The sequence below is a fragment of the Pyrus communis genome, chromosome 2 (genome assembly GCF_041283825.1).
Source record: "Pyrus communis isolate YQ-2024b chromosome 2, ASM4128382v1, whole genome shotgun sequence".
In the NCBI taxonomy this organism is placed as follows: Eukaryota; Viridiplantae; Streptophyta; class Magnoliopsida; order Rosales; family Rosaceae; genus Pyrus; species Pyrus communis.
In genome coordinates, this window is record NC_142566.1 from 19,453,648 (window position 1) to 19,466,676 (window position 13,029).

General features: G+C 36.4%; 1 protein-coding gene and 1 pseudogene across 2 annotated transcripts; one reads left to right on the plus strand and one right to left on the minus strand.

Moving 5' to 3' along the window:
* The first annotated feature begins 3,873 nt into the window (after positions 1-3,873).
* LOC137747834 (uncharacterized) lies at positions 3,874-4,413 on the plus strand. The gene has a single exon (XM_068487975.2). It carries the CDS (start codon positions 3,874-3,876, stop codon positions 4,411-4,413), a length of 540 nt encoding a protein of 179 aa, XP_068344076.2.
* A 5,825-nt stretch (positions 4,414-10,238) lies between these two features.
* Positions 10,239-12,704, minus strand: LOC137747833 (putative disease resistance protein At5g66900; annotated as a pseudogene). The gene is made up of 4 exons (XR_015956684.1): positions 12,495-12,704; positions 11,791-12,149; positions 11,456-11,667; positions 10,239-11,166 (listed from the first exon to the last, which is right to left on the minus strand). The product of XR_015956684.1 is annotated as a putative disease resistance protein At5g66900 (transcript).
* Positions 12,705-13,029: the final 325 nt, after the last annotated feature.

Sequence of the window (13,029 nt, forward strand, 5' to 3'; positions counted from 1 at the left end):
TCTCCTTCCTCTTCAAAACCTTCAACAAATCAAACACAAAATATTATTTTTGTAATCCCTGGAGCTCAAGGAACCCAACCATGGCCTTGCATGCGGCATCGGTGCATGGTGCGAGGTCCTACCATTGAAGTCGAGAGCTTGAGCTCTCAATCTCTAACCCAGGTGATGTTTCTATCACTGTATTGTGTTCTTGAGCTTTAAATCCTGTTGTGTTGCAATTTTTGTGGTTAATTCGAGGGCTTAATTCCTTGCATGTGATTCCGACAAAGGAAAACGGACAAACTCCGACGAGTTCAAGGTCCAATTCTCGGTGAAATCTCTTGCATTTCACCTGGGTAAGCTCTCAATCCTATTCTTATGGTTTCTAACTTATAAATCGTGTTGGAAACCTTTGCTTTGATGCAAACATGTTGTCGGTGCATTTTTTTTTTCTTCAGATTTTCCGACGAACTCGACCTCCACAACAAGTCCCTCTCTGGCGCAAAAAAAAATAAAATAAAAGTGACTAACGTCAGCCTGCATCAAGTAGGTCGTCCCATAGGTATGTCGATTATGGACCAGTCTCTTGCCTGACTTAAGATGGGTGCCGGCCTATCCGCTAGGCTGGAGTGCAAAGCCTGGGTGTCGGGCCATTTTTTTGGCTAGGTGCCGGCCTATCAGTTCCCCGGTGGAACTGCTCTTAGAGTAGGTCGAAAATGAGGTTTGTCTTAGATCTCAACAGTTCATTCATGAAAAAACATGTGCATGAGAGAATTTCCGCTAATATTTGTGCTCTAAAAGAAGGTTGAGTACTACTTTTACTCATTTAACTCCTGGAAAATAATTCATAAACCTACCACTAGTCATCATGATCAACGTAAAGGAAATCAAAATACATCCAAGACGGGTTTGAACATGGACGTCTTTGCTTTCGCCTCCTTGAAGATGTCGTAGATCACACTGAAAACTGTTCCCCCACTACCAGCAGATCAGACAATATAACTTTGAAAATGTGAGAAAAATTGATTAAAAAAGATTAACAATAACAGATTCTAAATTATCCAAAGCCAAATTCACATATGATGTGCTTCGTGACAACGTAATATAAAATTGTAAGCACGTTCTTGGTTTTGAATTACGGATCAACTTCTATAATCATGCTGCCAAATGAAGAATTAAAAATCAATAAAAAGAGACTATTGACTGGACTCGATTTATTTTTTCGGTTGAAAAGATGATATATAATGGATTATGTTAATCGAACTACATTACATATATGGTATGGTTTTAAAATTACAGTAGTAGTTTTACTTTCTAAACCAGCACAAGACAGTAAAAAAAAACTAAGACATCTGGATTAGCCATCAATTATAAAATAGACTACTTTCTTCCTGCTCAAAGTAATTAGAAAGATTTAATTTCCGATAAAACAGTAGTACCAATCAATCCCCAATTTCCGAATTTTATTAAATAATAAAAGAATAGAAGTGAGAGGAAAAATTAAAAATCAATAAAAAGAGACCATTGACTTGACTATATTTATTTTTTTGGTTAGATGGATGATAATAAAAAAGTGAGACATTCTTAAATTTGCAACCCAAAATAAAGAGATTCAGAAAAACAAGCAATACAAAGTTCGATTTTCTCTTACGTTATTGGTGATCAAGCAAGGTAAAGAATAACATAAGGCTATTACTACTATTAGTTTGGTTATAAGCAAACATCATGCACAAGTTGTTTACTAATTAGTATTACTCCTATTAGTTTGTATCATGACTGTTTTCTTTCTGTTATTCATACACCCAAGACATTGTAAGAAATAATGTTGATTATTCAAAACAAATCAACAACTAGTTGCACAGAGTCACAGTCAGTGATACTCCCATATTGATAAAGAAACAAAATAAAAAGGAAGTCGACTTCCAAAATAAAATAAAATGTATATAAATATAGAAACTTGTTATTAGCACTTCAAAAATCTTCGAGCTCTTTAAACATCATAGTCTTGCCCTTGACATCCTTAACAACATTATACAGCAGAGTAAACAATGTTCCTACAGCAGCCCCTGCAAAAAGCCCATCCTTAACAACATCATAGTCTTGTCCAATTTTGCGGACCGCAACGCAAAACTGTTGGTGTGCATGGGGGATTTCTTCTTGTTATTTCTTTGTGGACAGGGAATCCGCTTACCAGAAACCTGTTTTCCATCCCTTTTCTGAAAATTGTTGTGTTCACTCGCAATCAGCCGCAAGTTGGAACCTTTCAATTGCATTCCCTCTCTCCGGTCACCGCTCACTTCCAACTCAACAACCACGACGGTGGTGGTACTTTTCTCAGAAAGAACTAGTAACAGTAACAAGAGGAAGATTTTACCCAAAAAGGTAACTTTAACTCCTAACATGTAGGCAATTTACTAATCTACCCTTTTAAACTTAGGGGTGTATTCAATTAGGAATTTCGTGTTTTTAGCTGTAAAAAATCACAACTTTATTTTAAAAGAGCAAACTCAAAAATTGATTCATTCTATCAAAACTTTATTTTTGTTGTAAAAGTTGTATGGTGAATGCCAAATCCCACATGCATTTGGAAAAAGGTGAAAATGATAGTAATATATTTATTATTATGTAATATTGTCAAAAGTAATCATCATATCATTTTTGGATGTTCTAATGGGAGTAGCTCTATTAATAGAGTGATTCATGTGTTATCAAAACACACTACGAAAGAAAGAATCAAATAAATAATATCAGTATATCTCCCTCCCTCTCTTTATCTGTCATCTCTTGTGTTATAGATACTAAAGTTATAGTGTGATATTTTGCACCCGTTTTACTCCTGTCTTTAGCAAAGGTTATTTCTCTAACTTTTGCCTATTTATAACATGTTATCAGTACGACTCTCTAACCATTTCTCATTTCCCTTCGCCGAAAGAAAAAAAATGTTTCCTCCTAGGATTTTACTGTTCTTCTTCTTCCTTTGCCTCACCTACTGGATATACCCTCGTGAAGAACTGTTTGCACCATGTCTGCTTCTTATTCTCAATTTAACAATTACTTATATATTTGATTTCTTGTTTGGTATAGTTCGTGATTACTAACCCAGTATTTATTTATGTTAATTTTACTGCGATCAAAGATGGTGCGGTATTATCACCCATCTTGGACTGCAGATTTAATTTTACTACAATTTTAGGTGGTGCGGTATAATCATCCACTCTGCATATTTAAATTTGCTTGCTATTTAATTTTACTACAATTTTAGGTAGTGCGGTATAATCATCCACCCTGCATATTTAAATTTTCCTGCAGTTTGAGTGGTGCGAAATAATCGCCCATCCTATGCTTACTTCAATAAGAATGGTGCGGTACAATCGCATTTCTCATCAATCATGTAAATCTCAAGCCTTAAGTCTCGAGTGCTTATCATTTTGGATTGAATATCAAAATGAAAATTTTTTAAGAACTAGAAGTTTTAACACTATATTCCTCCAGGAATACATATTATTACAAGTTCTTACACATCTTTCTTTTACAAAAGAAAATGACTAACTTGGCAAAACTTGATTTTGTTGCCTTGGACATTGCTAGGAAGAACTACCTTACTTGGGTAGTGGATACCAAGATCTATCTGGAGGCAGGAAATCTTAGAGAAATCATTAAGGAGGAAAACAGTGCATCATCTCAAGATCAGGCGAATGCCATGATCTTTATTCATCGCCACCTTGATGAAGGACTAAAGAGCGAGTACCTAACGGTTGAAGATCCATTAGCTCTCTAGAAGGCATTGAGAAATAAATACAATCACCAGAAAACAATGATTCTTCCAAGAGCTCGTTATGAGTGGACTCACCTAAGGATCAATATTTTAAGTTAGTGGCTGAGTACAATTCTACGATGTTCAGAATTAGCTCACAGATGAAGCTCTGTAGGGAAACCATTAATGAGGAAGATATGCTGGAAAAGACTTTCAACACCTGTCATGCCTCCAACGTGCTCCTGCATCAGCAGTATAGAGAGCATTGCTTCATTGAATACAACCAGTTGATATCTGTGCTCTTAGTAGCTGAACAAAACAATGAGCTCCTCATAAAGAATCACCAGTCCCGACCTACTGGATCGGTACCATTCCCAGAAGTGAATGATGATTCCCTTGAAGGGAATACCATATCCTATTGTGGCAATAATTACAAACAAGGACGTGGCTCCAAGCGAGGCCAATCAAATGGGAAAAGCAAGAACCATGGTGTCCAATTTCACAAACAGGTTCTAAGGCATAATTTATGCCCGAGCTTTAAGAACGCAAATCGCCACAAAGGAAAAGTTTATATGAACAACGTTCTTAGAAACTCTAAAGGAGCTTGCTATAGGTGTGGTGGCAATGGGCACTGGGCGCGTACCTGTTGTACCCCAAAACATTTGGTGGATCTATATTAAGCCTCCCTCAAGGAGAGGGGTGTCAAGATCAATTTCCTTGACTAAGCTAGGCCAATGGATATACCTGATCCAGTGCTCAACTTATTAGGGCAGTTGAACACAAACCACCTAGATGCTTCAGAATTCATTATGGAAATAGGGAATGAAGTGTATCGGTCCGATTGAATCATTTATGTTTGATGTATTTTTTATTCTGAACTTGTAGTTTAAAACTTGCATTTCAATTCAATAAAAGTGGCATTTCAATTTTCTTTTATGAATAAGTTGTTTTTAACTGTGATCCCCTTTATTCAGAAAACATGGATAAAAACTGTGGTTATTCTCAAAACATGAGAAATAGCGGAGATATTTGTCTTGCAAACAATGCAACCACGCATACAATACTTCATGATCGAAAGTATTTCTCAAGTTTAATGCTTACAAAAGTAAGGGTAACAACAATATCAAGCCAATTAGACGTAATTGAAGGCTCAAGGAAAGCCCAGATTATGTTACCAAATGGAACAATATTGTCCATACAAAATGCGTTGTATGCTACTCGATCTACTCGAAATTTGTTGAGTTTAAAAAACATACGTTTAAATGGATACCACATTGAAACGAAAAATGCAGAAAATGTGGAGTATCTATGCATTACCTCCAATGATACCCAGAAACGTATATCGGAGAAGTTGCATGGTTTGTCGAGTGGATTACATTATACATACATAAAGATAGTTGAATCACATACTGTCATGAACCAGAAGTTCATTGATTCAAAAGTTTACATGTTTTAGCATGACCGTTCGAGCCATCCAGGATCCACCATGATGCGTAGGATCATTACTAACGATAATGGACATTCATTATTCAGTAGACACATTGTTATTTCAAATGATACCCTTGCAAGGCTTGTTCTTAAGGGAAGTTGGTAATTAAACCATCACAACTAAAGGTTGATGCTGAATCCCCATCAGTTTTGCAAAGAATTCAAGGGGATATTTGTGGGCTTATTTAACCATCTTGTGGACAATTTCGATATTTTATGGTTTTGGTTGATGCATCTACCAGATGGTCACATGTTTGTCTCTTGTCTACTCGAAATGTAGCTTTTGTGAGACTTCTTGCTCAGATAATTAAGTTGCAAGCACAGTTCCCAGATTACCCTCATTAAGTCAATCTGACTTGATAACGCTGGTGAATTTACGTTCCAAACCTTTGATGATTACTGCATGACATTGGGCATTGATGTTGAACACCCTGTTCCTCATGTCCATACTCAAAATAATTTAGCAGAAGCATTGATCAAGCGGCTTCAGTTAATAGCTCGCATTCTGCTTATGAAAATAAAATTGCCAGTTTCTGCATTGGGACATGCCATCTTACATGCTGCATCATTGGTTCGATTGAGACCTATAGGCAACCACCAATACTCATTAGTACAACTTATGTTTGGGTATCAGCCAAACATTTCACATTTACGAGTTTTTTGTTGTGTTGTTTATGTGCCTATTGCACCGCCACAACGCACTAAAATGGGACATCAGCGCAGACTGGGAATTTATGTGGGTTTTGGTTCACCATCTATCATTAGATATTTGGAACCCTTAATAGGTGATATATTTACAGCTTATTTTGCGGATTGTCATTTTGATGAGACAGTCTTCCCGTCATTAGGGGGAGAAAATACCGTTCCAGAAGGACGGTAAGAGTTGACATGGGCTGTTCCCACATTATCTCATTTTGATCCACGAAGCACTCAATATGAAAATGAAGTGAGAGGATCGTTCACCTTCAAAGTATTGCTAATCAAATGCCAGATGTATTTAGTTTCAAAAGTGAGAAAGTCACATATTCCAGCTGCAAATGCACTTATAAAAATGGATGTCCCTATTGGAAAAAATAAAGTGGCAGCAAATGAATCATCTGGTGCACGCCTGAAGCTTGGTAGACCCCTAGGTTCAAGAGATTTAGCCCTTCGAAAGAGAAAGACGAGAGCAAAGCTGAATCCAAATGAAATCATTCAAGAAAAGAAAATGAATGATAAATCCCCAATTCATGATTCTGAAAAGGAAAATGTCCTTGATGAGACACATGTCCCTGAAGAGACAGAAGTGCATGAAAGCAAATAAATCTCCATAAATTATGCATGTAATAACGAATTGTGGGATCAAAATGAAATAATCATCGACAATATGTTCACATTCTCACTAGCCAGTGAAATCATATTAAACAATGATATTGAGCCCCGCTCTGTTGATGAATGCAAACAGAGAAAAAATTAACCTAAATGGAAAGATACAATCTAGGCAGAATTAAATTCTTTGGAAAGACGAAGTGTTTTTGGACCGATAGTCCAAACCCCGCCTGATGTGAATCCCGTGGGTTAGAAATGGGTATTCACAAGAAAGCACAATGAGAAAAACGAGATTGCAAGATATAAAGCACGACTTGTTGCACAAGGTCTTTCACAAAGACCTGGAATTGATTATGAGGAGATGTACTTTCCTGTAATGGACGCAATTACGTTCCGTTACTTGATAAGTTTAGTGGTTTCAGAAAAACTTGCCATGTGATTTATGGATGTCATCACCGCGTATCTATATGGAGAATTAGATACTAACATATATATGAAAGTCCGAGAAGGACTTAAGCTGCCTGAAACGACTAATAAACCACAAGTATACTTTCAATCAAATTAAGGCAATCATTATATGGGCTGAAACAATTCGGACGAATGTGGTATAATCGTCTCAGTGAGTATTTGATCAAAGAAGGATATATCAACAATGTCATTTGCCATTGTGTGTTCATTCAGAAATCCAATTTTGGATTTGCTATAGTGGCAGTATATGTCGATGATATGAACCTAGTTGGAACTTTTCAAGAGCTTAATAAAACTGCTGAATATCTGAAAAGCGAATTTGAAATGAAAGACCTTGGGAAAGCAAAATATTGTCTCGGCCTACAGATCGAGCATTGTGCTAGTGGAATTTTGGTCCACCAATCAGCTTATATTGAAAAAATCCTGAAGCGATTTGGAATGGACAAGGCTTATCCACTTAACACGCCAATGGTCGTTTATTCTTCGGACATTAAGAAAGATCCATTTCGTCCAAAAGAAGATGATGAAATGGTCCTTGGTCCAGAAGTACCATATCTGAGTGCAATAGGTGTTTTATTATATTTAGCACAAGTACTCGACCATATATAGCTTTTTCAGTTAACCTGTTAGTAAGGTATAGTTTTACTCTAACAATTCGTCATTGGAAAGGAATAAAAGATGTTTAGCGATACCTTTGTGGGACAACAAACATGAGTCTCTTCTACTCAGAGAAATCCACAAATGACCAGATCTTTACTGGATATGCAGATGCTGGTTTCCTCTCTAATCCTTATAAAGCCGTCTCACAAATTGGATATGTGTTCACTAATGGAGATACAACAATCTCATGGTGCTCAACAAAGCAAACACTAGTTGCTACATCTTCCAATCACTCGGAAATACTTGCTTTACATGAAGCAAGTCGTGAATGTTCTTGGTTAAGATCAATGATCCATCATATTTGGAATTCATGTGGTTTAACTTCAAAGACAGACACTCCAACTGTCATCCATGAAGATAATGCAGCTTGTATTGCCTAAATGAAGGGAGGATTCATCAAGGGCGATAAGACTAAACACATATCTCTAAGGTTTTCCAGTGCACATGAGCTTTAGAAGGCTAAAGTTATTGATATCAGACAAATCCGTTCCAATGAAAATCTGGCAGACTTGTTCACCAAATCTTTACCAAAGTGTACATTTCAGAAGTTAGTGCAGGGAATCAGATTACGTCGACTTACCAATCAACTAAATTTGAAGAATGCATAATCATGGGGAGATATAATTCAGGGGGAGCATCCATGAGACATGCATGTTGTACTCTTTTTTCTTCGATTAGGATTTTTCCCACTGGGTTTTTCCTATCAAAGTTTTAACGAGGCAACATAAGCTTACATAACACTATATCAATAATCCAGGTAAAGTTGTACTCTTTTTCCTTCGTTATGGTTTTTTCCCACTGAGTTTTTTTCCAAGCAAGGTTTTAACGAGGCAACTAATGTTGATATGTGGGCATCCAAGGGGGTGTGTTGTAAAAGTTGTATGGTGTATGCCCACATTCCACATGCATTAGTATACCCACATCCCACATGCATTTGGAAAAAGGTGAAAACAATAGTAATATATTTGTTGTTAAGTAATATTGTCAAAAGTAGCCATCATATCATTTTTGAATGTTCTCATGGGAGTAGCTCTATAAATAGAGTGATCCATGTGTTATCAGAACACACTGCAAAAGAAAGAATCAAATAAATAATATCAGTATATCTCCTTCCCTCTCTTTCTCTGCCATCCTTTGTGTTATAGCTACTAAAATTATAGCATGATATTTTGCACCCGCTATGCTCCTGTTTTTAGTAAAGGTTATTTCTCTAACTTTTGCCTATTTATAACAATTTTAAAGAGACCATAGACTTACTCTATTTGTTTTTTTGTTGGAAGGATGACAATGGATAGGCGAGTCAAACTATACTTCATATAAAGTTTGGTCGTTAGATTACAATAGTAGCTTTATTCTCTAAAATAAGCACAAGACAATAAAAAAGAACCAAGACTTCGGGATTAGTCATCAACTATAAAATAGGCTACTTCCTTCGCACTTAGAGCAATTAGAAAGAGCTAATTCCCAGACAGAACAACAATTCTCAATCCCTTATCTCCAAATTTTATTAAACAATAAAAAAGAATAGTCAAGAATACAGGTGTGAGGAAGAACTAAAAATAAATAAAAAGAGTTGGTGTGATGATAACAGATTAGACGAGTAGAACTACACATAAAGTTGGTCGTCGGATTACAATAGTAGCTTTACTCTCTACACCAACACAAGACAGTAAAAAAGAACCAAGACTTCAGATTAGCCATCAACTATAAAGTAGGTTACTTCCTTTCTGTTTAGAACGATTAGAAAGAGATCATTTCCCAATATAACAACAGTTCCCAGTCCCTATCTCTCAATTTTATTAAATAATAAAAAAGATAATAAAAGAATACAGATGAGAAGAAGTATTAAAAATTAATAAAAAGAGACCACTGACTCAATTTATTTTTTAGATTGGATGGATGATAATGGAAAAGTGAGACACTTTTAAATTTGGAACCCAAAATAAAGAGATTTAGAAAACAAGCAATACAAAGTTCAATTTTCTCTTACGTTGTCAGTGATCAAGCAAGGTAGGATAAACAAAAAAAAGTTCAATTGACTACGGAGGAAGACTTGGAAACTAACCAGGAAACTGCATCACCATGTCTGGGAATCTTTCATATGGTGACAGAGAAAAATTTGTTTCTTATCCTACTAAATTGAGAAAGCAAGTTTTGAAAGAAAACAAAAGCATAGAGAAAGACAAATGAAAGTTTTGAACCAAAGAGCAATGATTGATTAAATATTTAACCATTATTTCTACGTTGCAGTTAACTCACTTGTGGTCGAGCACTACTGATCATATTTTGACAATATGGTAAACCACAACTTAGATAATCTTTACCACAAAAAAAAAAAAAAAAAAAAAAAAAAAAACATATAGATATAACCCAGTGCATAATTAACATATTAGGTGCAGTTAAAACACATTTTGTTTCGTATAATCCAAAAAAATATAGTACACATTATTTATGTTGTGTAAAACAATAACATGATATTTATACATAAAAAAAACAACACAAGATATGAAGACTCAAAAGCGATTGAAATAAACAGTATTACAAACTCATATGATGAAACATAGAAATTGAACAGAACCATGAACGAAACATGTTGCTCCAACATTTATTGAGGAAAACAATGCAACGCAAATCAGAAACATGTTGCTTCAACATTTATTGAGGAAAGACAGGTTTCATAACTGAGGCTTTTCGAGCCAATTCAGAGTGGATTTTTCTTTTGTCACCTTGATTTTGTCTCTGGCTAAGAAGGAATCCCAGAAAGGTTTCTTCTCTTCATCACAAATCACTTCCTCTAACTGCTCGTCAAGATCCCACACTGATAGAGGCAACTCCTCCAATCTTGAGCATTGTCCCATGTTGATCCTTCTTAAACCTCTCATCTTACCAATGCCTTCAGGCAACTTCCTAATGCCGAAACAATTATACATGTCAAGGCAGCGCAACTTAGTGAGGTTCTCAATTGAAACCGGAAGCCTTACCAACTCTGTACAGGACCTTACTCTCAATACATCCAAATTCTTCAGCTTTCCGATCTCTTCAGGCAAGGAAGATAGCTTATGGCAGTTGGTGATACTGAGAATCTTCATATGAACAAGATCACAGAGCTCGGCAGGCAGTTCCACCAAATCATGGCAATAGCCGATATTCATTTCCTCTAAACCTGGCCAGGCATCTGAAATTTTGATGGAACAATTGTGGAATGCTTGACCCATGTTACACATGAATAAAGATATCTTCTTTAGACTCTTCAATGGTACCCAGTTCTTGGTTATGGAATGAATTGAAATACTCTCTAATCTGATTCTCTTCAGATTTGATAATGATTCCAGAAGATAGAAATTACTCAATTCAGTAGGTGATAAACCATAGTTTGTGACTATTAGAACCTTCAGTTTGTCAATTTTCTGCACAAATTCAGGTAAGGCATTGTTCTGTCTTAAAATTCAAAACTAGAACCTCAACTTGTGGTAGATGAACACTCTGCCATTGTGTTGGGTACATTACATCTGCAAACAATATGCAACGAGATATGAGTAGGTGAGAATTACATTAAACTTTACTGCATATTTTAGTGTGTGTGTCTGTGTGAGCACATGCATTTGCGTGTGTACATATACATGTACTTGTGTATGTGTTGATGTGTGTGGAGAACATAAATGATAGTGCTATTCAAATCTGAGTGTGTGTGTGTTTGGATGTGAGCACGCACGAATGTGTATGTATGTGTGTGTACATATGCTGGTCATAGGTACATGCATGTATATGCATTTTATAAAGAGAGAGAGATGGGACAACCAGATGAGATAGATAATAGGCGAGCATTGATGGCTTGAGATTTCTGCTCCCTCAACCACTTGGGTTGATTGCGTCCACTTACGACAATCAGTCTTTTTCTATCTTCAATTGGGTCTAGTTTCGCAATGTAGATACCCAGCTCTCTAAGCATATCATGCTGGCGAACAAAGTGTTCGCTGTAGTAGTTATCCAGAATCTCCATATTCTCCTTCCTGGTAACAATCCAAACTCAGTCAGTTGCAGACTTGCAGTTGTATAATATGGTAGGAGCTACTCATGAACATAGAAATTTTCAATGAGAATATTATACCGGAGAAACATAAAATCTTGCGTACCTAGTGATCACAAGATTAGCCAGACCTTTCCTGGCGAGCTTGTGGAGGTTCTTGATGGACCGAAAGTCCCCATCTAGCATATATAACTCTGCCCACATATCAATGAAAGCAGCAGCAGAGATTCTTTGATCTTCAGGAAATGAAACAAGGTCCATGAAACATTCCCTGGTGATAGCCTCTTTGTCACCTAAGGCATCTATGCTACTTTGAAGGCAAAGAAGCAACTTAGTCTCATAATCAAGAATAGAACCTCTACGCCAGTCTTCTAGTCTTGAAAGCCAGGATTCTGCAGCTTGTCCGCTAAGTGAGTTCCTGGTCACTGTAATGGCAAGCGGAACTCCCTTACAGTGCTTTAGTATCTGCAGGTTAGTTGTACCAAATGATGTCAACTACTATCTGAGTTGCAGACTGTAAGTTCAAGTTTCTTTTAACATCTCAATGGTTTCATGAAAATGGTTAATGACTACCTACTTATCTTCATTCTTATTTTAGTTTTAGTTCTTAATTAAAATCATATGTGATTCGTGAATGATCATTTGCACATTCATATGGTAAAATGGGTGTTCGCTTCTATATGTGCATACTTGTATTTGTATACTGATCATAAAAGATCAAAACAATTTCTTATCCCCACTTTATTGCCCTATAATTTGTGAGGCCTTGATGAGTATATTGTGTCATGAATTGCATAGTGAGAAATAAACCTCTCTCAGGAGATCTTCTGGAACAAACAAGCTATCTCCCAGGGCTACTGAATGACGCAAAAGAGTCATTGAATCTTTATACTCCAAAGGTTTGAGTTTATACGGAGTGCCAAATCCTGGAAATTCAGATCTCGATGTCACCAAGATCTTGTAATTTCGCAACTTCAATTCAACAAACTTCTGAAGAACAGTGTTGGATGTTTAGAACAGTGTTGGACTAAACATCATCCAGGACCAACAGTAGATCTTGTCCTGCTTCCTGAGACTTTATGCGTTGATATAGCTTTTCTACATCTGAGTTGGGGTGTTCCGAAACAGTGACAAAGAATATATTTTCCTTGAATTAAACCTTGATCTCAAGTACAGCCCTAGCATATGCAAAGAGTATGAAACGAGTTAAAGTTGTTGTCCTAATGGAACGTAGTTCAATCATGAAGCTAGTGTAGTAAATTCCTACCCATTTATATTCATGTAAGACTCAGATATGAACTGTATATCAGCAATGGGGACGATCCTTTACTGATATAACGCATGA